The 27,708-nt window shown below is 38.1% G+C and overlaps 1 protein-coding gene and 1 non-coding gene across 3 annotated transcripts; both read right to left on the bottom strand.

Moving 5' to 3' along the window:
* Positions 1-1,786: 1,786 nt before the first annotated feature.
* Positions 1,787-22,888, bottom strand: SMARCE1 (SWI/SNF related BAF chromatin remodeling complex subunit E1). Of its 2 annotated transcripts, XM_072646371.1 has the most exons (11): positions 22,802-22,888; positions 20,826-20,877; positions 20,603-20,646; positions 17,357-17,461; positions 10,040-10,120; positions 9,732-9,863; positions 9,469-9,640; positions 8,510-8,682; positions 7,605-7,706; positions 6,574-6,814; positions 1,787-2,059 (listed from the first exon to the last, which is right to left on the bottom strand). In XM_072646371.1, exons 2-11 carry the CDS (start codon positions 20,830-20,832, stop codon positions 1,848-1,850), a joined length of 1,269 nt encoding a protein of 422 aa, XP_072502472.1. In that variant the 5' UTR covers positions 20,833-20,877; positions 22,802-22,888; the 3' UTR covers positions 1,787-1,847. The 2 variants fall into 2 exon arrangements, with proteins under 2 accessions (XP_072502472.1, XP_072502473.1); XM_072646372.1 differs by lacking the exon at positions 20,603-20,646.
* Positions 2,621-2,727, bottom strand: LOC140530540 (U6 spliceosomal RNA). Its single transcript, XR_011975977.1, has one exon. It is a non-coding gene; the product is annotated as a U6 spliceosomal RNA (small nuclear RNA).
* Positions 22,889-27,708: the final 4,820 nt, after the last annotated feature.

The raw sequence follows: 27,708 nt of genomic DNA on the forward strand, positions 1-27,708 counted from the left end.
ACTGTTGGGGGTGGAAGCTCAATTCCATGTGGACAGTCTCGGGTGGGTAAAGGTGGGAACTTCTAAATCTTAGAGTTCTCATGAGGCCCCCCAGAAAACAGCAGGGAATCGAGGAGTGAGACCGAGCTATCTCGTGTATTTCTGCCTCTTCCCGTGAGAAACGTGATGGGAGGAGCATCCCTGCCCTCAAGACTGACCCGGATCTGGGCACACCTATTGTTATCTAACAGGCACGGTATTCAGGTGCAAACTACACGGCCGGAGAGCTTAATTAGGGTCAGGAAAGCCTGAAGGCACTCTTAGCGTGGGAGGGGCCCTTACAGGACAGAAGGCCCCTCTTCCCTTTTCCTCTCTTCGCTCTCCCTTCCCCCTCTCTCCCCACTTCCACTTCTGGTTTCATTCCCTCACTGTAAGATCTTTGCCTCCTTGGGAGATTTCTCTCTCTCTCCTAAGGAAGAATTCCCCCTGCACATGTAACCAAGACCCTGAATAAAGCCTAACCCTTGTTCGACTCCGGAAAGTCTCTTCTCTCATACGTTTATCCGGTTTGGCCAGCCGAAGACCTGCGATATAGGTAAGGTAAGACTCGGGTAGCCCTCAGGCCTCTAGGCCTGGCAATATACTGTCTCAAGTCTAATAGTTTCCATGAAGTTTTATTATCAAAAAGAGGCTCTGACCTAAGGAAACCTGCAGCTTAAAGGTTTAATTTTAATACAATTTCACGATTGTATCCTGTGATCTAAAAAAAAAAAATTCAATGGATAACTCCCAGCTGATTACTTTGAAATAGGCTATTTGCTTCAGGAAGCCTGCTTATTCTACATACACACAAATGTCTGTTATGTCATCAGTGTGGGAAACTCCCAATAAGGGACTCCCTCTTGCAAAACAGATTAGTTTCAACCTCTCTAACTTAGGTTAAGTCCTAGGGAATTACCTCAGCTTCTAATGGTGAAGAGACTTGTCCAGAGTCAAACAGCTAATCATTGTCAGAGGCTGTAATGAAATCTAGATCCCTCTGGATCCAAGCCCAACCCTCTGTCCACTGTACCACTAGGCCTCTTTAGTCTATATAATGCACTTTAAATTGTCTTAGTTTGGGATCTTCTCCATCTTTGGAATGTTTAATTAAAAAAAAAGTAGTTGAACTAACTGTATCAACTAACTAAAAATGGATGATGTTCATTCCCATGACATGAAATCTGGATGACTTAGAGTGAACCATAGGACATGTTTTTCATGTCCCTGTGGAGCAACCTATTTCACTAACCTGTTGCCTATGGGGATAGTCAGTAGATCAACAAGGCCCAGGGGCAGGAGGTGAGGCCACTCAGTACCTGTGCCGCTCATATCTGAGGATACCTCACCTGAGGAGCCAAAACACCAGTGAGCTGTATGTAACATCCAGCTGTGTGTATAAATCCTGCCTCGGCAGAGATAAGCAGGCTAAGGACGCTTCAATACACTGCTGATAGGAACCAAGAAAGTTTAAAGCTGAGGGCTTGGTAACGACCCAAGTAAAACATGGAAAGGCATCTTTAAGAGTCAAGTTGAGTTGAGTCTACAGCATTAAAAGTTAATTCTATAAAAAGATGGAAATTCCTTCCATCCACTAAAGTTTTGAGACTTTAAGTAGTTAAGACTAGAAACAAAGTTCGAAGAAAACAGTGATCTCTACCCGACTGTTGAAGAAAGGCCATTTTACCACTAGGGATATCATAGGTAAGTGGTCCAGTAGTCTTTGGTGATGGACAAAGAGAGCACATACACAAACCACAAAACGCCATTAAAACTCAAAAACAGTATTTCATTAAAAAAAATAATTCAAAACACATGGAATTCAACATTTATTCTTTCTTCTCACTGTCCTCTGGTGCAGGGTCTGTTGGAGGTTCTTCTACCGTTGCACTGTTGCTCTCTGACCCAGTGTTGCTGTCACTAGTCCCTTCTTCTGCCATACTATCTACTCCCTCTTGGCCACTCTCTTTATCTTCAGGTGTAGATGTTCCTTCTTCACCATTCTGTTGACTTTCTGTAGTTTCCTCTGGGTGTGTCTCTTCTGCAATCAGATATTTTTCACTGTCAGTCTGAGAGCAACGATTTACTCTTCCTAACTGTGCTGACAAGCAGTTCTTAGGGTGAAATGTATCAAACTTATTATTGTATATTGTTATTAAATTTTAAGACTGTTCCAAAAGTCTCAAATCAAGATTTCCAGAGAAAGAGCCAACCAATACTTTGTGCTTGGCTGTTTCTTGTTAAAAATGAAAGAACAAAGATTTGGACTGATACCTCTTAGTACAATTTTCTTAATTTTTTTCCCTTAAAATATGAGAATAAGCTTAATAGCTTCTATGAAAAATTTGAGCTGAGACCCTCAATTCCCTTTTAGACAGATCAAAGAGGGATCTAGACTCTTCTCAAGTTAGTAAGTAATCACTGGCCCAGTTCTCCTATCAGCTATACATTCTATGTCTTATACATAGGACATTGTCAAGAGTCTGAATTAATCTGACCTTCCATTTTACTCCACCCTGAATCCATTGTCCTTTCACCTTCCCGCCACAACCATAGCTGGTTCACCTAGCTTTCCCTCTCACCCTAAGACAGTCTGAGTGGTAAAAATATGGAATAATTTATGAATTTGAGTGTCACTCATGTGCAGGGGACATGGTAATCTTTTCTGCACCGTTCCAATTTTAGTATATGAGCTACTGAAGAAAGCACAGATTACCTGGTTCTTATACTAAATTCCCTTTTTTCCCCTTCTCCCCATGTCACACACTTAGAAAACCAAGCTTGTTTTTTCTAGGCTTTGCTCACAAGGAGACTAATATATAGTTGAAAGTGTTCACAAAAAAAATCTACACAAGTTGGCTAGATACCTTAAAAGTTTACTAGTTTCTGAAGAGATGCTCATCAACTGGGGAATGGCCAAACAAGTTGTGGTATATGAATGTAATGGAATAATATTGTGCTATAAGAAATGATGAACAGGCGGACTTCAGACAACTCTGGGAAGACATATAAACTGATGCTGAGTGAAGTGAGCAGAACTAGGGGAATACTGTTCACAGAAACAGCCAGTGTGTGATGACTGATTTTGATAAACTGAGCCCTTCTCAGCAATGCAAGGACCTAAAATAGTTCCAAAGGACTCATGATGGTAAATGCCATCCATATCCAGAAAAAGAACTATCTAGTTGGAATGCAGAGCGAAGCAGACTATTTTCTGTTTTGTTTTTTCATGGTCTCATTCATTATAATTCTTCTATGCAACATGACTAATGTGAAAATGTGTTTAATAGGAAATGTATGTGTAGAGCCATATCACATTGAATGCTGTCTTGGGGAGGGAGGGAGAAAAACTTAAAAAACTTAAAACTTAAGAAAATGAATACTGAAAACTAAAAATAAATAAATTAATAAGTTAAAAAAAAGAAAAAAAGTTTACTAATTTCTCTGTAATGATCTTGGGAAAGGAACTTATCCTCTCTAGGTCAGTTTCTCATGTGCAAAACTGGTGGGGAGGAAGAAGAGAGGGGAACGGAATGGTGAGGGAGGTTGGATTAGATGGCTTCCAGGGTCCTTTCATGTTCTAAATCTGTGAACTGGGAGTTTTCTCTCTTTTTTTTATCATGCAAAACATTTCCACATTAACTATGTTCCTCCCCCACCCAAAAAAAGAAAGAGGAAAATAACTTGCTTCAATCTACACTCTATGTCCATCAGTTGTCTATCTGGAGGTGAATAGCATTTTTCATCATTAATCCTTTGGAACTGTGATAGATCACTGTACTGATCAGTTACTAAGTCTTACACAGTTGGGTTATTTTTACAGTATTGCCAATACTGTGTACAACTTCTCGGGTTTTACTCACTTCACTTCGCATCAACTCATATATCTCCCCAGGTTTTTCTGAAACCACTCCCTTTCACTTTTTAAAACATAGTATTTTTCCTTCACAATCACATATATAACAATTTGTTCAGCCACTCATTCCCCAGTTGATGGGTAACCCCTCAATTTCTAATTCTTTGTCACCACGAAAAAGGCTACTATAAATATTTTTGTACATATGAATCCTTTTCCTTTAATCTCCTTGAGGTATAGCCCAATATAGTGACAGTGGTATTGCTGGGTCAAAGGGTATTCTGTAGTTTTATAGCCCTTTGGGCATAGTTCTAAATGGTTCTCCAAAATGGACTGACTGCTTCAGAGCTCCACCAACAGGGCATCCTTCCCCTACCATCCTCCTAACATTTTAGCCAATCTTCTGGGTGTGAGGTGGTACCTCAGAGTTGTTTTAATTTGCATTTCTCCAAATTATTAGTGATTTGGAGCAACTTTTCATGATTACTGAAAATGCTGATTTCTTCCTTTGAAAACTGCCTGTTCATATCCTCTGAGCATTTATCAACTAGAAAATAGTTCTTATTTTTAGAAATCTGGCCCAGTTCCTTATGAGACATTTATCAGAAAAACTAGTTGTAATTTCCCCTAAATTCCTGCTTTTCTTCTAATTTTGGCTGCATTGGTCTTGTTTGTGCAAAAACTTTTTAGTTTTATGTAAACAAAATTATCTCCTATGCTCCCCTAATTTGCTTATTATTATAACCTTTTAGGACTAACTCACATACCCAATTTGACATTAATTTGGTAATTTGGTGTGAAATGTTGGTGTATGCCAGGGTTGGGGAACCTGCGACCATGGGGCCACAGGTTCCCCACCTCTGGACTCTGCCTAATTTCTGCCAGACTACTGTCCAGTTTTCCTAGGAGTTTTTTAAACAGTGAGTTCTTGTTCCAATAGCTGGGATCTTTGCATTAATCAAACACTAGGTTATTGTGCTCATTTCCTTCTGTATATACTATGTATCTAATCCATTCAACAGATCAATCACTCTATATCTTATATAGTTACAGATTGCTTTGCAGCATAGTTTGAGATCTAGCTTTGATAAACCCTTTCCTTTGTATTCCCCCCAGCTCCTCCCCAATTTCCATGATATTGTTGACTTTCTTGTTTCTCCAGATGAATTTCATTTTTTTTTCTAGCTCTATCCTTTGGTAGTTTGATTGGTATGACACTGAATAAGTAAATTAATTTAGGTAGTATTGTCATTTTTATTATAATAGCTAGGCCTACCCATGAGTAATTAATATTTCTTTAATTATTTAGATCTATCTTTATTTGTGTGGTGAATGTTTTGTAATTGTTGAACTAGGTGTCTTCTGAGAATTCTTGGTCTGCCATGATTCTCCATGCCTTTGGAGCCCCATTCTTAAGGTTTCCTGCTTTGCTGTGACCCAGTGTAAGATTGACCCTTCATCCTATGCTCAAATTGGTCATCTGAACCTCACTCTTCTATTTTTTACATATGTACCTTTAAAACAAAACAAACAAAAAAACAAGCTGTTGAGATTAAAATCCAACATTCTTCCCATTATCTTGATAGAATAATACTTTATTCTCCTTCACTCTCAAGGGCATAACAGGTCATCAATGTGCTAATAATGATCCTATTTTTCATTCCTCAGGAGATATTCCAGCTTAATGGATTTCTCCCAAGTGACCAAGTAAGTTGAATATTTAATCTACAGTCCCATTAACTTACTAAGGTTTGGACACTGGGTTCCCCTTTCCTGGGAGAGGAATGTGTCTCTCAAATGATCCAGGAAGCAATTTTATATGTAAGATTACATGAATCTAAAGGCTCACAAATATTCTTACTCCTTTATTGCTTCCACTAATGGGCTAGAAAAAAGCTTTTATAAATAAGCACTAACTTATTTACAAATGGTGAAATGAAACAAAGGAGTGTTGTGTTTTGTCTAGTGGTAAAATTAGAAGAGAACAAGATTCTGATTCTCAAGCTCTGCTTTAACCACAGGACGTGCTTTGCTCTCTAAATTTGCTAAGATCAAAAACGTGTTCATATTAAGTAGCAAGTGACACAAATAATTAAATTTTTAATTTCACTATCTGCAGTGTTAACATACTAAATTAAGTTTTTACAAGGACAATATTTACTTTTCACATGTCAGAGGACATAAAACATCTGAACATGAAGCCTGTGGGTTTAAAGGAAGCCTCTCCCACTTCTAGAAAAATTTAAAACAGACTCTCCCAAACAGTATGGAACAGTGAAATGAGCAATGGCTTTGAAGTCAGAAAGCCAAGGTTCCAATGCCACCTTAAGAGTATATCATCTTTGGCAAGCCATAATCTCTGGGCTTTAGTTTCCCAATCTGCAAAATGAGAGGATTAGACTGCATGATTTCTGAGGTCCCTTCCAGTACTACATCTATGAATTCTACGAAATTTTATAAGGTTTCCAGGGGATATCTATTATTATATATAAGAAATCTGCAACTATTTTCTGATGATTTCTGAAGAAAGAAGAAAGGTTCAATTTGCTTGAAAGCCTTTATCTAGAGCTAGAGTTTTAGTCTGTTAAGGTTTCTCTGGATAGTTTCAGAAACAAAGGTTAAACACCACACCCCATAGCCCACCCTTGGAGGAGTGTGCATTGGGTTTTAGACAGTGTCACAAGGACAGACGTTACTACCTGTCTCCATTGGAGTGCTTTCCTCTTCCTTCTTCTCATCACCCTTGCTGGCTGTCTGGTCGTCCTCGCTGGTGGCAGTAGCAGCGGCAGTAGCGGTAGCACTCACACCGCTCTGACTACGCTCTGCCTGCTCCATTGCTTCTTTCTCTCGCTCCTCCTGCCGTTTTCGGGCTTGTTCCTCTGCCTGGGCAATTTCAGCTGCTATTTTTTCCATGTCTACCTCCACTTTTAAGCTACACAACTACAAGCCAGAAGGAAAAATACAGCCATCTTAGCAAAGTCTCACTTTAAACAAGTAAATTTGGCTCAAAAATGGATTTACAAATACACACAAAATATTATATTGCCTACCTAAAAAGAAAGTGTGAACGTAGGCTTTCTGCAAGATAAATCATCACTGTTTCTAGTTATTTGTCATATATTTATCAGTTTGACAAAGAAATTCATGAAAGTTAATGATTCTAAAGCTCTCTTACAACTGATATTACAGAGCAGTCAGAAATATAATGAAAATACAGGAATGAGTAGAGGACTTCAATTTCTCAGCTTGAGTTACTCAAATCTAGGTTTACTAGTCATTATGGAAAGGGTCACATGTGCATCACATCTGATAAGAACATACACTGAAAACTCCATACTTATGCATACTGTTTGATAATTTTACTATAACATATAAATGTATTTAAACTAAACTCTAATTTTGTCACAAATGGGCAGCTATAAATTGGCGGTAAGTCACTCTTTCAAAAGGGGATAAAAGCTACAGTAAAATTAATTTGGAGAGCGGCAGCACTGTGTAGTAAACAGCTGAACTCAGAATCATAAAGAGCCGAGTTCAATTCCTACTGGTAACACACAATGGCCGTATGACCACAGCAAGTCACTTAACCTCTGCAGAACATTTACTGCCAATCTTTGTTGGGAGTTTTTCTCAAAGGAATTTCCCTATACTAATGAAATCAAAAGTTGGTTCCAAAAATAAAAGAAAAAAGTTTCCTATCACAAACAGAATTAATAAATTAAACTGTTACCCTCTTTAGTTCATTGTTAAATGAATCTGTGCTTTCTAAGAACTTCCTCTTCTTTTCCTGGTGACGTTCTTCTATTTGTAAGAGTTCAGCTTCTAATTTTCTCTGTAAAACACAAGATCTAAGTCCAGAGTGTTTTCTAACAGCCAGATAAGCTTTCCCTTTTGTCCCTACCCCTTTCAATACAAAAAATCTGGTTATAAAAATCTAGCTTGTTTTTTCTAATGGTGTCCCCCCTCCTTTAAAAATAGCATGGCATTAAAGAAGAGTTTTGAGCTTTTCATTTTATTCTTTTATGATATATCACATCGAGATAATATTTTTAACATTGACATCAGAAAAGGGAAGTGAATGTGGAGTTTGTGTGATACTGTGGAAAGTCTAAGACTAGAATAAGGAAAAGACCTGGGTTCAAATCCTGTCTTTCATACTTTCAAGCTATGTAACTTTGGACATATAACCCAACAAGCCCTCAGCTCCAGTTTTCTCATCTGCAAAAAGAGGATAATAACTTCACAGGGTTATTGAAAAAAAAAAGAGATAATGCATATTAAAGCACTCTGCAGAGCTTAAAGTGCTATATAAATGCCAGTTATTACTAATGTTGTTATTCAATAAAACTGTTAACTTGTTCTTAACTCTCAAACTCTTCAATGATTTCTTTGGAGTAAAATACCTCATATAAAATACCAGAGTTAACAGGTATCTAAGTTAATCTAAATTTTTAAAATTGACAAATTCCCATTACAAGGTACAATTTAAAATGATGTATTATCATGCAGGAAATCTCAAGGGAAAAACCTCCACCCTTACTTCCATGTACTTTCATGTACAGTACAAAATCAGGTCACCTACTGCACAGCTTTACTCAAGAAGTGATGAATATTTTATGAATAAGCAGTCTTTACCTGATGGACCATTAAGGACTGAACCTGTCGTTTGAGAACCTGCATTCTGGCTGTGGTAACAACTGAACGAACATCTGGCACCACACTTTCACTTAATATCTCACTGATTAGACGGTGGTTTCTCTGGAAACGGGCAGTAGCTGTGTGCTTCATTGAAAAACCATCATCATAGTCTGTAATAAACAACATGTTCGTGAAAGTTAAGCCATAAACATAATAGATAGCACTTGTAAGGTCAACATTTAATTGCTCAGCTAGCAACTGTGCTAGGTTTACCTAAGAATGCTGAGGCACAAAGCCATGCAAGGGTCACTCTGATGTTAAACACAGGCTAGGACATGTGGCAAACACTGGTCAAGGTGAGAAGTTTCCTACAAACTTTTACAAGATGATGAATACTAGAGAAGTAGTTAGCTGAAGTACAACAGGAGACAGAAGTTATATCTGTTTTGGTCTTGAGCTGCCCAAAGCACTGAATAAATCTGTGTTTCACTCGACAGTGACTTAAGAATTTAAGACTAGCTAAGCTATTTTGAGGTTAACATAGTGGTACCTTCCTTTATTTAATATTGTTCTCTAAATGTCCATTTATAAAATTAAAATATAATTTATTGTCTGCCTTCCAGAACTCCTGGAAAGGGCTAACTTCAAATATTTCCCTGCATATAATGCCTTTTTCTTTTTAAGTGAAGACCAATCATAGGAGAATAGAAGATGCCTGTGCTGCTGGGTCCTTTATTTATCCTTTACAAATACTCAGGAAGAAAATCTTGGTCACAAATTGAGTTTATCAGGTATTCTAGAAACAGAGAATATGAAAAACTAGAAACAGGAGTTGACTTTTTTTTAAGTGACTTTTTTTTTTTTAAAGTACAAAAAGGGAAGTGGTAATGAAAGGCCCTGAAGGATTGTGCTTAATATTCAAGACCTCCCATTATTTAAAAGCCCATCCCTTTTACCATCTGGATCCTCTGCAGGTTGGATGCTCATATAAGGTTCTCCCTTCTCCATTCGGGATTGTCTCTGCCGACTTTCCTCCTCTAATGCAGCTTCAGCTCGACTTTTTGCATTGATGTAAGCAAGGTATGCAGGTGAATTATGATAGGCCTTCATAGATTCATTATATTCTATCTGCAATTTGACAAAATTGTTTTTTCACATATGTGATTAAAGTATCCAAATGGTTATTTCTGTGCTCTTACCCTACTCCCTGACACATTACCTTTTCTGCTTCGTATTCATTCAAATATTCTTGTTTCTCTTCATCAGTAAGGTCTCGCCACATCCCACCAATAATTTTGCCAATCTCCCATAACTTTAAGTCAGGGTTGGAAGCCTTTACTTGGTCCCAAACCTTAAAAAGAAAACATCCATACTTTTAATAGTGGCCAAAAGTACACGTGGATTTTAAAACAGTCATAGGTTAAAAAAAAAAAAAAGATAAGCCAACACTTAAAAACCTTCATTAAGGTTTGAAATTCTACTTAAAAGAGGAAATAAAGATTTCACTCCCTGATATTGTGTACCCACCTTTCTGCTGTATCTCATATAGGGCATCAGAGGCTTATCTGGTGGCTTTGGGGGTTTGGGAATTGTAATGCCAGAGGAAGCCTGTAAAAAAAAAAAGAACTGGATAATCAGTTGCAAATAGTAGCATGTGGCAATCTGGAAATAGACATATATAAAAAAGTATTTTTTTCTACTTGTCCATTGATACTAGATTCATTTTTCTCCACTGAAAGATATCTTCACAAAGGCATCACCAGAAAAACAAGAAAATGTCTCTGAAGGTACACTGCTTTGTCCGCTTTAATACTAAAGCTATAAAGGTGGTAAGGAAAAAAGACAAAGCAGCATGAAATGATCTAGACATAAGAAATATGGATACATGTCAATGACTTACAGTTGAAACACCAACTGGCATTCTATGTCCTTTAATTTACAAACATTAGTAACATACAGTCAACACTTGATTATCTGCACCAAATCCTGAGCCCCCTCAGCACTTACCAGACATACCTAATCTGCTGATAATGCTGCTTTGTCATTGTTTTGTAACTATCAGCATAGTACCTAGACTTAGTAGAATTCCAAATTTAAAACTAACCCCTTCCCACCAAACACAATCAAAAAAAACTAAACCAACGACTAGACCAAATCAACAACCAAATCTTTACTTTACTAAACAAAACAACTCAAACCTTTACTTACCAACCTTTTAGAAACTGGTTACCTTTCAAATCCTCAGTTTTATACTTGGGTTTAAAAAAAAAATCAATGGCATAAGCATAGAATGGGGGATATATGACTACACAGTAATTCATATGAAAAAGTTCTGGGGTTTTAAAAAGAGCTTAAAAAAAGCTTAAAAAGAGTCAACAATGTGACAAGGCAACCCCAAACCCTGGGATCTTAGGCTGCCTTCAGGTAAAGAGTACTGGAACAAGTGAGATCCTAATTCTGTTGCTTGTACTGTTCTGAGTTATTTTGTTTGGTGCTAAGAGACATGTTTTAGGAAGGAGATTGAAGCATGAAGATCAAAGTAACTAGGATGGGAAAACCATTTTATACAAAGAGTTGGATATGTTTAACCTGAACAGGAAAACATTTAAGAGTATTTGAAGGGCTGTACCGGTTAATAAACTATAGAATAAAGTTCATCTCTTTTTCTCCCGAATAGGTAAAAAATTATAGATAACAGGGAACTGTGTCCTTACACAGAATTCTAATGTAATTGGGGACTGAAAGCTATATCAACTATAAAAAGCTCCGTATTATACAAAGTGATTTTCATGTAAACTAAAGAGAAAAGGAAAAGAGATAGAAAAGGGATTTAGGAGAAAGAAGAAATAAATGGGAAAGGGGGGAAGAAAAAGAAAGCAAACGAAGGGGACTGGGAGAGGATTCACATCACGTGATTAATAACTGTGTAAGATGGCTGATGACCTCAGGTCCAAGAAGTTATTTTGGGGCCAATGTTCCAGGAGGCATCTAGGTGGCCCAGTGGATAAAGCACTGGCCCTTGAGTCAGGAAGATCTGAATTCAAACCTGACCTCAGACACTTACTAGCTTCTTGGTTCTAGGTAAATTATTAAACTTCAACTGTAAAATGGGGATAATAATAACACCTACCTCCTAAAGTTGCTGTGAGTATTGCATGAGTTATTTGAAAAGCAAATAGTGACTGGCACATTGTAACTGCTTAATAAATTTTTATTCCTTCTCTAAAAGTATAAGGTTTTATTTCAAGAACTCCCCATAACAGTGAAACATATGGAAATGGAGGAGTGAAGTTAGGCTCCAACATATGAATATACTAAATTGTAAATTTATAAAATTCATTTGTAAGTTTGGTATGCAGAATACATTTTCTTTTAGAAACAATGTTATAAGTAAGGGAATATATAGACTAACCAGCACATCTCTGGTTCTTGTTTTCAATGACTGTTTTACATGAGGCTGACTGGATTCATTCCTACTGAATTGAAAGGGGGTGGAAAGAATTTCCTAGCCTGCAGCATTTTTCTTTCTAACATCTCTTGAACAATACACATTACTTCTTTTTTTTTTTTTTTTTCTGATATTGCTATTGCTGTGGTGTAGGACCACATCACCTTAAGACTAGACTAGTACAATGCCCTATTGGTTGAACTCCCTGCCTCAAGTCTCACCCCACTCTAGCTCACCTTCTGCTCAGATGTCAAATTAATCTCCCTAAAATGAAGATTTAAATCCCTCCTCCCTGCCATTCAATAAACTCTAGTGACTCCCCATCACATCCAGGATCAAATAAAAAACCCTATGTTTGGCATTCAAAGCCCTTCACAACCTGGCCCCCCATCTCTACCTTTTCAGTCTTATTACCTGAACACCCCTAATTCCCCCCCTCCCCCATCCAATGACACTGGCCTCCTTGCTGTCCCTTGAACAAGAAACTCCATCTCCAGTTTCTGGGCATTTCCACTAGCACTTGTCCATGTCTGGAATGCTGTCCTTCATAGGTCTCCTGGCTTCCCTCAAGTCTAAGCTAAAACCTCATCTTCTATAAGAATCTATTTGTTCCTGAGTCCCCATAATGGCAGTCCTGTTAATTCCTTCCCTCTGTTGATTATCTCCAATTTATCCTTGTTTGTATATAGTTATTTGTACTTTGCCTCTGCCAAACTCCTTTGCATTTCCAGTGTTTAAGCAAAGTCCCTGCTACACAGTAGATGCTTAATAAATGCTAGTTGACTGACTGCAGGTCTGGCAGTATTATTTGAATATAATGGGAATAAGTAGACTACAGGTAAATTGCCGTATTACACTCAAATTATGAAAACCTTACCCTAAGTGGTAAAGCAAACTAGCAACTTTTGGACTTATCACCACAGTAGGGTATAAAAGAAGACACCTACACATTTCTAAAAACTATTACTCAAAGAAGGATATCTTTATTTTAAAAAAAAATTTGGAGTTGCACTAAGAGCTGCTTTTTTGCAATTTTGTGCCATGTGGTTTTTAAAATACTTCCATGGCAAAATCCTCAAGTTCCAGCAAATAAGACTATTATTCCAAGCAGCAAAACCATTATACTGGTAGTTCTATACTGCTTGGGTTCCAGAGAAGGAAATAAAAGAGTGAGGTGGAAAGACAACCTTAACAATCTCTCATCTCTAAATTTTTTGAAAGAAATCAGAAACACTTTTAAAGATCAAATTGTGGTAGTATTTATCCACATAGTGATCTACAGGATTGACTTTTTTCCCTTAAGGCTGCATTAGTGATCTTTGTTTTTCCTAATAGATTTTTACCCATTTCCTGAGTTACATTTTCAAAACATTAGCAGACAGGAAGTTTTCCCTACTAGTAACTGGCTAATTTGCATAAAATACAGTAAAATCCCATTATTAAGAACTCTTAGGAAACAAGCTATTCTTGATAGTTATTTTCTGGCTGGTTCAAGGTTTACCCCATCAACTGTATTTTAACACCTCCTATGCTTTCAAGCCTCTTAACTATTCTGGATGAAAATACTTAGATAATTTTTAGATACACATACCTAAATAGAAGATACTTTTTCTTGTTGACTTTGGATAGTATTATATTGTGATACAATGATAGTCTCAGGGCTCTCTGTGGTAGGTAGGTATGGCTGAAAGCGGGGCTGTAATTATTCCCTCTCATCCTTTCTAATTTTCTTTCTAATCTTGGAAACCAGATAATCAACTTTAGTAGAACTAAATGTAAAGTGAGACTAAAATAGATCCTGAAATCCCATCGTGGTAGTAAAATATCTGGGCTTTAATATGAGGACCTTGTGACACCTATTTTTCTTGCTCAGAGAGATTCTTTTGATTATCTTCTAGTTTTCAAAGTATTTACTGAAGAACTATTTTAGAAGCGTGTGTACGTGTTGTTCTAAAGCTGATAAGATGAAATTTCTGTTAAGACTGTATTAAAACACCTTGATCCAAGCTATGAATTATTTTGACTTCACAATTCTTTTTGAAGAGCTGACTGCTATCATTGGAATGAAAAAAAAAGTTTCACAAGTGCCTATAGAAATGTAGTTTTTGTCTATAAGAATGAAGGGAAACAAGGTTTTACACAGACTGAGGGGAGCTCACAGAAAAGGTGGAACAAATGATCTTGCTCAATCATACTTTTCATTTTATCGAGAAAGGACTAAGGTCCACAGAGGTAACTTGTAACTTGCCCAGAGACAGAGTTACTTTAGAACAGAACAAAGCTGGAATCCACATTTCCTGATTCTGAACTTAATAACCTCAGGGCTCTGCCTACTGTCCTGTATTATTTCTTAGGGATCCCTTGAATTGATCTGTCTTCTCAAATCTTAAAATGAATTTTTCAGACTAAAATATGAAAATAAAGTTTTAAGCATAGAGACAAAATTTTTTTCCAGGTTGTTTCTGGTGCTGGCACACAGTAAATAGACACTTAAAACATGCCTGTTGACTTAAAATGAATGGAAATTCAGAAAGAGATTCTCAAGTACAGATGGGCAATCAAAAAGGTAGCTTTAAAATTCCCAACTGAGCAGTATTATAATTGAGTTAACCAAAAGAATACCGAGTTAAAGTGTCAGAAAACCTAGATTAAAATCCCATTTCTGTCTTTTACTAGTTATTACACCCTGACCGGGTCAGGTAACTTCTTCAGTCCTCAGTTTCCTTATGAAGACAATGGAAGTACTTGCATCACTTTTCTTACAGAATTGGTGCATCAAATAAGAATATATGCGAAAGCCTATGTCAACAACTGTACATGTTCTTGGAAGTCAGTTTACATATACAAGAAGTAGTTTTGTGTTTCAAGCCTCCTTCTATCCCTGCAACTTATAAGACCTATTTGCATCAATCCCTATTTGCATCTTTAAAGTAGGTTTCTATATTTTTTTGAGGCCCTTTGAGAACTGTGTTGTCTTTTGGCTTGCAGCATTGTAGTGTGGTAGAAAAAGTACTGGTCTTGGATTTGGGGAGACCTAGATTCTAAGTCCAGCTTTGTCACTAACCGGTCTGCGTTTATGGGCAAGTTAATTAATTTGTCTGGGCCTCAGGTCTCATCTTACCTTTTATTATTTTAATACATTTTGACAAATAATAACAACACAGACTATAAGGGTGAAAATATTCAGGTCCTTTTCCACTGTCATTTTTTTCCTTTTGGTCTGAGGGCTTTTGCTTTTAACAGCTGTGCCTTTATGTAGCACCTAACAATGTGCCCATGGTTATGAAAAAGTACTCAAGCAGGTAATCATAATAGGTGAAAAGTTTTTCTATAAAAAATCTTTTAGCTAGACTCCAGTGAGGGTGAAAAACAAAGAAATATAAAACCCATACAGGACTGAACTTATTAAGGGTTCAGAGATAAGAGAAGAGGTAATATTAAATGCCTGTATTTAGATCAACGATTTTAAAGAGTTAAGAGCTAAGAGCCAAGAGAACAGATGCCCCAGAATTCATGTCCACAATGTTTGAAGCTGCTGAACTGAAATTAATAGCTTCACTTAAAAAGCCTCTCAGTGCAAGATCCTATTACAGCTTAGTTAGTTAATACCTAAATCTCTCATCCACAGGGGAAAATATAAAGAAAGCAACTAAAAAAGAACCCAAAGAACCATAAATTCCTAAACTCAACCATTTACATACCAGCCCACCCTGGAGTCAGCATTCACTCCAAATGCTCTGTCCTAAGACATCAATCACCAGGATGGAGTAGGGGAGAAGGGACTAAAGTTAGGACAGCAGTTTTCCAGCTCTTTCTGATGTGATCTTCAGAGTATTACCTCATTACTTGGTGGACAATGAATTCACATGTCAGACACACTCACTTTTAAGTACAATATGCATTTCAAAGTAAAAAGAAATTATTCTGAGATTACAGACACCATTATTTCTACTCCATCAGTACTGATAATCAAGAGCTGACTGTAGAACAAAGTATCAAATTGATTATTCCATTGAATTTGCTGCCTGCATAACTTTCTGCCAGTATTCTGAATTAACTAATATAGACTGTTTTTTCATTTAATTAAATATATGTTATCAACCTTTCATAATCTTTCCATTTCAAAGTTATGCATCCAGGCTTAGGAAAACAAAAATGTACATAAAAGTTGTATGCATTAAGGAATGCATACACACATGCACACACTTAGGATTCTCTTCTAAAATACCATGAAATAGGCATGGCACATAAAACTTGATATGCTTGTGAAGTACAAATCATGTAGAAACAATGAAAAATCTAAGACGAGAGGAACCTATCAAGCCAAGTAATGGACTTAGCAAGATAGATACAAATTTTGATAATACCAAGCTTCCACTCACAGTTTACTACAGGGTGAGAGGGTTTCTTTTATGGATACCATAATCCATTATACTACCTTTAGCTAGAAAATAATTCAACTGTAACAGCCATTCAATGAATAAGTTTAATTAACATTATACTTAGGTATTTGCAAATAAATTGGCTTTTTGATCTCTTCCTAAATAATTTATAAATTTAAATTAAGGCACTTTTGCTTCTTTAATAACTAAATTTATTTGGATGGGACCAGCCTCATATTGAATTTAATGCCAATCAAATTCTGTTAGAGTGAGATTATAACACATTAAAGGTTGCTTATTTAAAATAAATAGCACAAGAAATTTTGAAAAATCTATTTTTTACGTTACTTTTTCTTCCCACCCCAGAAATGGGTGTTCATATTTGTTCATCAAATTTTGAAAGTTTTATTTTCTTTTATATAGCAGAGGCAACATCAAAAGCCTTATCTTTTCAAATGGAGAGAAGCAGGTTTGCTTCCTTTCGGTGGCTGCTTGGGGATCTGTTATTATACTCAAAGGACAAATGAACTGCGCAGAATAGTGAGGTGGGAACTGAAATCTCAAGTTTCTGGCAGACTAGGACAATGCTTATTATTCCTTACCTAGCCTACTCAGTGGGTTTCATTCTTAATTAGAAAACTGGCTCTTTAATCTAATTCCTAAAACATCAGATGAAATAGATATACCTCTCTATTTAAAAGAAGACATTTGATTTACAAAAATTTATGATTTTTTCTACTTTCAGTAAGGGAGTTCACTATTTAGACTTCTTCCTACTGATCAAGTTGAATGAGTTTTTCTTTTGCTCCAAGTATTTTTTTCCCCACAATTCCATTTTGGGGAATGTAAAATATTACAATGGAAGTGCACAAAATATTGGAAAAAGCAAAGTTAATTTTTGCAGTCAAATTATTTTTTAAAATGGCTGTATCCATGATTTGGAAGGACCTAATTGAAGCCATTTCTGGTCAATTCCAGGTGTCTGCTGGATGCTGTAATAGTTGATTCTCCTACCGTGACCCGGCTGTTGGTGCCCGGGTTCCCTCCCAGCCTGTAGTTGTTGTAGGCCAGATGACTGTATGGATTGTATCCCACAAACCCTGGTGTGCTGGGCATTTGCTGATGGAAACAAATGAGACAAAAACACGAATGAGAAATGAGCTCAAACGAGGAAAACACAGAAATGAAAAATGATCTGCATATGGCATGCAAAAGCAACCTGAACTTAAACAAGCAAATGATGGGTTGTAGTTTGGTTGGCTTTTTCAATACAGAAACAACTCCAATAGAAACCTGTTTGCAGGTTTGTTTTTGTTTTAGCAGAGAAGGCATTTAGATTTTACTACAGATTCAAAATTACTTTATAATCAACTAAAATGGGCATGGGTCTAAAATGACAAAGACATACATTCTAATTTAGGCTATTAAATGATAGAACTCAGGGATATATGGTATTTTGAGACAAGAGGCCCGGAAACATGATACACCAGAGGCCCAGGAACATTTTACATACAAGACAGCACACTGTTAAGCATTATGTGGACACCACCAATGATGTCATCTACCAAACACACGAATAAAAACAAGCAATGGATCTGCTTTCAAGATATATATATATGTATATATATAAAAAACATAATTGCATGTAAATATGAGAAATGACAAGCACCTGCTTAACTAAGACTGGGGGTTCCCGAGTACAGGGGAACCTACCTTGTGGAATTCAGTGGATGTCAAACATGATTTCAAAACAAAGACTTGTGCGAGACGCGTGGATTTTGTTTAAACTTTCTTTCTGGGCTACATTCTATTCTTAAAAAAAGCTGTCACTTTTATACGCTCCTTTTTCTTCTTCCACTTCTTCTTCTTTGATTTGTCTTCTAGAGCTCAAGCTTGAAGACTTCCTGAACTTTGCGTCAAAGTTGTACTACTTCTTTAGTCAGTCCCTACATAATGGTCTTTGGTTTTTCTTTTCTTACTTAGTTCTTTGGTAACACTAGACATTTAAGAGTGCAATTCCTTAATTTGCAGCAGAAACATTGTGTTTTGTCAGTACGGTGAAATGGGATCTTAAATGGCCCTAAGTTCATTACACACAGGAGCCTCTTATGATTGCTATCAGTTAATATAAACACGTCCGATGTTCATGAGGACCACAACAAAGATGCATAAGGAAAATGCAACAGGGAGACTAAAAGTAGCAAGTTCTTTTCTTATGAAACTCAAAACCAAAACAAGCAACAACAACCATTTCATCTGAACATTTGATTCACAACTTTAGCCCTGTATAATGTACACACCCAATTCATAAACTCAACTTGATTCAACTGTTATTAGTGTAAAATAAAAACAAGTTTCAAAATATGCTGTTGTGACCCATCCTTAGTGTCTAAACATAGTGTACAAAGAAATACTGAATTGAAATATTAGGAGAAGTAGCAGTTGACCAACTCCTAGTCTTTCCTATTATGGAAGACGCAAAAAACAACTTAAGGAGTCAAAGCACAGAAGAAATGAGGTGCATTTATTCTGAGTAGTACATTTTGGTGGGAGAACAGAGCCATTAAATTGACATCAGTCTGTTAAGTTATCAGATTTCTTACCAATGAGTATCTAAAGCAACATTATGATGATATAACAATGTAAAACTACTCCTCAAGACAGGCAGAAATACATTTTTGTATTTTAGTGATAGAAAAAACGTGATTTCTCAGTTGCTGAATTTTAAAATAGAAACACTTAGAGCTACATATAAGAAAATTTGAATTTCTACCTACACACTGGCTAAAAGGGACTATTTCTATCAACAAAACATCTCCAACAGGTTACAAAATGGTGGGAATTATTACAAGAAAATAACATAAGAAAAAACAAAACCAAGGGAACTATAGAACTAAAATAAGAAGCTGAAACGTCACAGACCATATCAATTTCAAAACTAAAGTATACTGCGATTGTAAACATTTGTTCAATTTCATCTGTATTGTTCCTAATACAGTGCCACAGAAATAGTTTGTTAATAAATGTTTTTTGATTTAAGGGGAGTGAAATACTCCACAGACTCCCTCAGAGCCATCTGTCTGTAAGACACAGAAATGTCCACATTTGTGTCTGCTTAACACTTGTCTAAGTTGTCCTATTTGAAAGCATGCAATATGATTTGAAAATTATTTTTAAAACATCTCAGTACACAGAGGACAAAAAAACTGCTAATAAATGTAAATAAAACATAACTAAACTGAAGCAATTACCACAGTGATTGTCTGATGGGGGAAGAAACATTTGTAGTAACACAGAAAGAATCTACTATTAGTGTGATGCAAAAACTGAAAATAATCTGATATATAGGCATAGAGATTTTATATACATGGGTTTGTGACATAGTAAACTACCTCAATGTTTCTTAAACTCCAAAGAATCAGGTCTATTGAGATCTGAAGAGCTAACTGTTCAAAATCAGATTTGCAGACTGGGCAAGTACTTTCATGCTTATCAGGGAAGGGTCTCATATGCACTGGGCCAAATCTTGCTGAGTAAATAAACTACTCTATTGTAACTGTGACTATCTCTCACATCAGTTAACGTATTCTTTAATGAAACTATTAATGTAGTATAATATGGCCAATCTGTAACATAGGCCTTTCCTAAATAGCATGAAAATGAAAACATTTTAAAAGTGCTTGAGGGTTGTTATAAAACTAGGGACTTCAATATTCTAAAAAAGACTATATAACTTTTTCTTAAAGAAATATGGACAAAAGGGAATAAGCAACAACCAGCTGAAGGCAAAATTTTTTTTAGTCAAGAAAATGGAATGTTCTGATGGGTAAAAACCCAATAGTTTTTTCATTTAATACGATGATGGGATTAGCCTAGATGACCTCCAAGGTCCCTTTGAGCTTGAAATTCTATGATTTCTTTTTAAATGATGACTATTGCCAAGATAAAAGCGGTGAAATTATTGTTATGATTATCACAGGGTTCTTATTTTTTCCCAGTACAAGAAAAACTCACTATCAGGAATTTATTTTGCAATTGAGAGATCACTGTATCTTGGCAGTTTATTCTTTGAAAATTTCAGGGTTAGTTCAAGGCAAGGTGTGAAGAGATTTAAAATATTTAGTAGGAAGTATTATTTTTACATGAAATGTTTTCATTCTGGTTGCTGTATTACTGAGTGATTGCTACTGGAAGACATCTGGGTTTTTGTAGCAAGGCCAGACTTTTGGCTATTACATTAACAAGAAAATTAAAACTTACTGTTGCAGGAGCTGGGGTGGGAGGTGGGGCATAAGATGGTCTTTCTGTTTGAAAGAAAATAAATAACTTCTTGTAAACAACGGAGATATAACACTAAGCAACAAAACTACCAATGGCCCTGTTTTGAAGAAAAATTTTGAGAAAGAATATTTTGGAATTCCCATTTGCTAGGGCATTAGTCCCTTATTCACACAGTTTGATAAATATAAAAAATGAAACTTACTTGACATTTTGGAAGATTAAGTTCTCAGTCCCTTAACAATGAACTTGGGACACTAAAAAAAAAACAACAAAACAACAAAGAAAATCAAAAGTATGCATGAGAGAATGTTTTCCTAAGCAGTCAAAGAATATGATAAATAAAATAGTGTTTCTGGGTAAAACAACTCCAAATTTTGCCTTTTCTCCTTTTTTAAAAAAATCCTTTAAGAATGTGGCTTGGAAGCTTATTTTCTGAATTAAAATGATTATTACAAATTATTGGGGGAAAATAACAGCGATTGGACTAGTGCAATAGTTTTTAAAATTTTACCCTGAAATTCTATGAGATTACTGAGCTATTCTCATTTTAAGAAATATTTACTGATAACACAAGCAAATTTAAAGATGCTCTTTTTAAAAATGATTAGGAGAAAGAATACAACTGATTAGCAGTTTCTTTCCATTTAGTGTCTTGGAAACTGCTCTTTATTACTCTTTTGAAGCTGGGCAAAGAACAGGAATTTCCACAGCTTAAGAGAAAACTATAACTTTTCAAAAAGAGAAGCAGATATGCTATATGAGCAAGAGGACTGAATCTGAAATCAAAGCTTTTAGGTCTGAAATTATAAATTTCTCCTATGACTTTGGTAAAGTTACTTAATCCTCTCTGAGTCTCAATTTCCTCATCTGCAAAAGGAGGTGATCAGACTTGATCAAGATTTCTCAACCTAGGTTCCATAAAAATGTTTTTAAAAACACATATATTTAGTGGAATTGGTTTCCTTTGCTTCCTTGTAATCCCATGCATTTTATTTATTAAAAAAAATAATACTCTAGGAAGGCTTTACCATACTGTCAAAGGGGTCCATGATAAGAATCCTTGGACAAAATGATCTATAAATTTCCTTGCAAGACTAAATCCTATACACTTGTTTTAACTAACTATAAGTTTTACAGAAATAATAGTGTTTCACTTTATTATATTTCTGATACTGGACAAAGGATTTAGGAGCATAAAGTTAACTAAACACTTTGGGGCAGCCACTTATAGTGGAAAGAGCACCATCTCCAAGGTCAGAGGATCAGGGTTGTAATTCCACATCGGACTATTTATTTACCTGTATAACCTTGGGCAAATCACTTACTCTCCCTCATTTTCTCATCTGTAAAATTATGGGATGGGGGTCGTGGGGGTAGGGGAAGGAGACTGGATTAGATGGCCTCTAGGGTCCTTTCCAGCTCTAGATTTATTAAGCTATGACTGTGTTTGTCTTAAAAAAAAATGTCATTCTAAGTACATATAAATGGGAAAGCTAAAAAAAAAAAAATCAGAAAAAACGACAAAGTTAAGGACCCCTTTAGTAAAGGTCCTACCCACTCAGGATAACTTTCACCCAGTGACTGCAACGTGGAATGAATGCATCAGACAAAGATGATTTTGGGGGGCATGTATCACCTCAACAAGGCTCTTCAGAATAAGGGAGGAGGGGGAACCATGACTGCAACGGGATGAATATTCCCGGTGGATCTAGTCTCAGTACTCTAGGGAATTTCCCCATTTTTAAGGAAGAGGAGCATGCGGACGTCACGGACCTCTGACTATGGAGTCCAGCTGTTCCCCGCGAGCAGGTGCTGCCGGAATCCGGCCGCACTTCTGGGGGGAGGGGTGGAAGGACCAGGACAGCGTTCCCCCCGCCCACCCTCAGACCTCCCCTTTGCCACTCTCAGGAGCCCGACAGGGACAACGTGGCTCCTCCCGGGCCGCGGCCTACACAAAGAGCTCCGGTTTCCCCGTCCCCGGTCGGGGGGCTGCCGGGACCTCAGCAGGCTCAGGAGATTACTCCACCGGGGGCCGCCGTAGGCCTCCCGCCCTCCCGCCCGGGCTCACAGCCGCCCCCGCCGCCCAGCTTGGTCCCAAGTTCGGGGCAGAGGCAGGGGCGCCGCGGAGCTCTCGCCCCCCGCTCAGTAGGCGCGTCTTCCCCGTCTTGCTCCACTTACCCGGGCTCTGTAGAGAGGCCGCCGCTCCGGCTCCTCTTCCTTTGTCCCGCGCAGGCCCCGCCCCCTCGCGCCGCGCCGCCGCTTTCGCGGTCGCACTTTCGACACACGGTTGGACTCGGGACTAGGACCAACGACGGCTCCTGGGAAGAAAGAAGGGCACGAAGCCGCGGCATTGCCAGGCGAGAAAGTATCTGGCACCGAGTCCGTCTCTTTTTTCCCTCAAAGGTTCTCGAATTCCAGAGGTTTTTTTTAGCGGGGCGCAGATTCGCCACAGGAGCCGGAGTGGGAGGGGCGAGAAGAAAGACGACAGCCCATAGACAGGAAGAGGCCCAGTCGGAAGCGTAAACGCAGCCTTTCCTGGAGGCGGGGCCAGAGCGAGGAGGCGCCGGGTGCGTGGCGAATGTGATACCTCGTGACCCAGAGCCCGCGCTCGCACAGCCTCTCAGACTCGAGCTGGGGGCGGGTTCAAGACGCGCCGTTGCGTAAGTAGGTGGCCGTGCCGTGTGCACGTATGCAGGCGTGCGCGCTTCCGCAGCTCAGAGCGTGCCCGCGCTGGACGGTAAGGGCTGGACTGCTCGGTCCTGCTCTGAGCTGAGCCTGGTCTTACCCACTCAACTGTCCGGGTCCAGACTAAAGTGTTTGTCTATAGCAAAGACACTCCTGACCCAGCGGGGAATGCGGGAGGGGTGACCCGCCCTAGAGGGTGCGGTCGGGACTTTTAGGGTTCAGAGCTGGAAGGGAAGGAGGGCTAGAACAGCTGAGCATCGTCCCTTTATTTTACAGAGCGGGAAGCAGGGCTGGAGAAGTTAGCTTGACTCGCCCAACGTTGTGCAGGTAGTAAATAAATAGCAGGGGCTAAAGGCGTCCCCGAAGCCACGGTCCTTTTAACAGCGCCAGATTACGGGGGACCCACCCGCCCTCTTACCCGGCTCCCTGGCATTGCTGCATACTGTACCCTCAGAACTGCTCCCGAATCTAGTGCTTTTACCCTTACGAAGGCAGTCTTTCAGGGAAGAGGAAAAGGGGAGGAGACTGTCTCAGAGGACAGCTTGCATCCTGGGGATGAGGGGGAAGGAGGTGGTTGCCAGGCAACCAGCCTGCCTTGTTTCCATAGTAACCTGCTGATTGCCCGTGAGCTGTTCAGATCCTAGACTGGGAAAGTCAGAACTGGAAAAAACCTCACTGCATCTCAGCCCAAGTGGATCCTAACATGGTGTGGAGATGGGGGAGTGGGGTGGGCGTGGGGAAGAGCAGGGGAGAAGGCGATGAATTTGGATATGAAAAAATTACATCTTTGACCAACCTCTCCTAGAAATTTAGCATTTCCTTCCATTAGAAAGTTTAAAAAAACACGCACACACATAGGTGGCCAAAAGTGTGCAGGACACCAAAAAAAGTTGAGAAGCCCTGGTCTAGTCCAGGACTTGTTTTTGACAGCTGAGAAAACAGGCCATGAGAAATGGGATGATTTGGCTTAGATCAGCACATTAAATCAAGTTAAGCCTGGAACTTGTGTCTTGATTACCAATCTAAATGCTGTTTTAAGCCCTTTTACTCCCTTAAAAAATGTGTGTGCATGTGTATACGTGTGTATATGTGTATATGTGTATATACACACACATACATATATCGTTGCCACCTTAAGCCTCCCTTTCTCCTTGTAGGACAGCTTTGTCATGATCCTTTAAAGCACTCCTCTTTCTTTTCTACCGTGTTTCCTTGGCTTCCTCAGTGGGGAACCACGGCATAAGGTGTAATTGTACTTCACCTCAAGGTCTGAGTAGAAGGCCACTTATTCCTTTTGATTTGAATATATAGTATGGCCCCAGTATCTTCACTATCTGCCTACTATGGCTAGCTCTGCCTCTAACCCTGCTTTCCTATTAAGGACATTTAATTTGTAGAGGTATTGTTCTTATGCCTCTCTATACCCCACCCCCACAAGAACTACCTTGTTTCCCATGGAAATTTGTAAAAGGAAGAGGAACTATAAGCAATTTGAAAAGATTTATGTAAACGCTTCTCTCCCCCATGTAGAGGGAAAATAGTTATAAACTGGGAGATTTACTCATTCCCAATGTTCCTTTAAAAACCATGGCTTTTAAAATCAAAGAATTAGACATGTATTGAGATCAACACTATAATAAGCACAAATACCATGGCTACAGGCACTTAACCCTGTAAAGCAGACAAATAAAGCAAATATAGAGACAAATATACCAAAATAGTCTTGATCAGACAATATGGCATTCAAAATTTGCTGTCTCTTCCACATCTTCCTTTATTGTTGCTGAATGGAGGTGCAAGGGGTGGGAGGTTGGGAATAGGTAAGAAGTATGGGATAATTTGTCAGTCATTAATTATTATTTCACCTATGGATAGCTATAGAGCCAGATTCCTACCATGACATTGCCCTTTCCATAGTTATCCCTGTTTCCTTTTTCATGCGACCTGGAGAAAGTAGGTACAGAAAGAGAAATTCAGAACCTAAGGGATAGAGTGGATCTAGGAAAATGCTGTGGGACCTGATGGGCAGATGAAGGTGGGGTGGAGGGAAGAGAAGAAGTCTATAGGAGAAGAGAGGGTAATGGATAACATATGTTTCTTCTTAATAGTTTGATGAATCCTTGATTTCATTTGTGTGGGTTCTTTCCCCATTTTTGTTGTGTACTGTCATCATTTCAGTACCTTAGGTTAGCAATCTGTGTCATCCTTGACTGTCTATTCTTTCTTATCCCCCACATCCAATCCATTGCAAAGTCTTATTGACTTACTTCCCCAACATCTCTTGCCTCTGGTTCTTTCTCTCTATTCATACAGCCGGTACCCTAGTTTTTAGTACCTCATCCCCAGGGATATTTCCCCCTCTTACTTAGACTATTGAAATGACTCCTAATTTGTCTCCTTAAATTCATTCTTGTGCTCTTACCTCTCAAATTCATCCTCAATCCATGTGCTAAATTGATGTTTCTAAAGAATAGATATGACCAAGCCCTACTTCAGTGGCTTCCTATCTGTTCTCGATAAAATATGCATTCCTTGTTTGCTATTTAAAGTCCTTCACAATTTGGCTCCAACTTATTTTTGCAAACTGATTTCACATAATTCCCTCATACACTTTACATTCCAGAAAAACTGATTTACCTGATATTCTCTGGACATGATCTTCCATCTCCAGTCTCCATGACTTTGCCTAGCCTGTCCCCCGTACCTGGAATGCTCTCCCTTTTCACCTTTGCTTCTTGGAATCCCCAAATGTCTTCAAGGCTCAGCTCAAGTGCTACTTCTTTAAAGAGACCTTTCTAGTTCCCTCCAATTCCTAGTGTCCTCTTCCTAAATTACTTCGTGTAAAGGTGAGCCCAAAGCTTTTTTTTGACTTTGTCTGGCCATATCTGTAGTGAAGGGCTATGAATATGGTTGGGCAGGTAGGACAGATGATAACTTTGTGCCTTGGGCTTAGCTATGGCTCTGTAAGATCCCCCCTCAATTCATCTACTTGAGAGAGAGAGGTTTGGGTTAGAAAATTGAATAATTTGGGACTTTAGAGCCATTGGTGATTATTGGATGAATAGCCCATGTAAGGCTAGTCTTCAGAGATTAAAATCAGGAGGTAGAGGGAATATTCAACATAAAACTGGGATGAGGTTTTGGATGGAGACTGAAGGCCCTGGGCAAGAAAGTATATAGTCTAAATTAAAACTTAAGACTGAAGACTTTAAAAGAGCTTGTTTCCTGGGGCTAAGAATTTTCTTTTGAGGATGAGATGCCTCATTAAGTCTGAGGGGAACTACCTAGGTCAAAAAGAAGGAAAAAAAATTTAAAAACAAACCAAAACAACAGCTTATGTTTCCTAAAGAAGATTTTTTTGTTTTTTGTTTTGGCTGTTCACCAAATGAAAAGTGGCTACTTTTCTTTTCTTCTTTTTCTAATTCAGTTTATTTATTTATAATTTCAACATTAACTTACACAAAATTTTGAATTTCAAATATTCTCCCCATCTCCCTTCTCCCCACACCTAAGTACAGTGTGTATTCTGATTACCCTTTCTTCCAATCTGCTCTCTCTTCTGTCACTGCCCCCCCCCCCCCAAATCCCCTTCCCTTCTTCTTTCCTGTAGGGCAAGATAATCTTGTGTTATCCTGATTATATTTCCACAATATTTGAACTGTTTCTTTCTGGCTGCTTATAATATTTTCTCCTTAACCTGGGAACTCTGGAATTTAATTATAGGAATTTTGCTTTTGTGATCTCTTTTGGGGGTGATTGGTGGATTCTTTCCATTTCTGTTTTACCCTCTGGTTCTAGAATATCAGGGCAGTTTTCCTTGATAATTTCTTGAAATATGATGTCTGGGCTCTTTTTTTGATCATGGCTTTCAAGTAGACAAATAATTTAAAAATTATCTCTCCTGCATCCATTTTCCAGGTCAGTAGTTTTTCCAATGAGATGCTTCACATTGTCTTCAATTTTTTTCATTCTTTTTGTTTTGTTTTATAATTTCTTGATTTCTCATAAAGTCATTAGCTTCCATTTGTTCCATTCTAATTTTTGAGGAATTATCTTCTTCAGTGAGCTTTTGGCCTATTCTACTTTTGAAAGCATTTTTCTCCTTAGTTGACTTTTTTGGACCACTTTTGCCATTTGGGTTAGTCTAATTTTTAGGGTGTTATTTTCTTCAGCATTTTTTTGGGTCTCCTTTAGCAAGTTGTTGACTCATTTTTCTTGCATCACTCTCATTTTCCCAATTTTTTCTCTACTTCTCTTACTTGATTTTCAAAATCCCTTTTGAGCTCTTCCATGGCCTGAGACCAATTAATATTTTTCTTGGAGTCTTTGGATGCAGGAGCTTTGACTTTGTTGTCTTCTGGTTGTGTGTTTTGATCTTCCTCATCACCAATGACTTAAGA

Source organism: Notamacropus eugenii, chromosome 2, assembly GCF_028372415.1.
Source record: "Notamacropus eugenii isolate mMacEug1 chromosome 2, mMacEug1.pri_v2, whole genome shotgun sequence".
NCBI lineage: Eukaryota > Metazoa > Chordata > Mammalia > Diprotodontia > Macropodidae > Notamacropus > Notamacropus eugenii.

What these genes read in the sequence shown, in the direction of transcription:
- SMARCE1 (XM_072646371.1), bottom strand. An exon ending in ACCTGCAGAGGATCCAGATG is followed by an intron (nt 8,683 to 9,468) that starts GTAAAAGGGATG and finishes TGTTTATTACAG; the next exon opens with ACTATGATGATGGTTTTTCA. An exon ending in AGTCCTTAATGGTCCATCAG is followed by an intron (nt 7,707 to 8,509) that starts GTAAAGACTGCT and finishes TGTGTTTTACAG; the next exon opens with AGAAAATTAGAAGCTGAACT.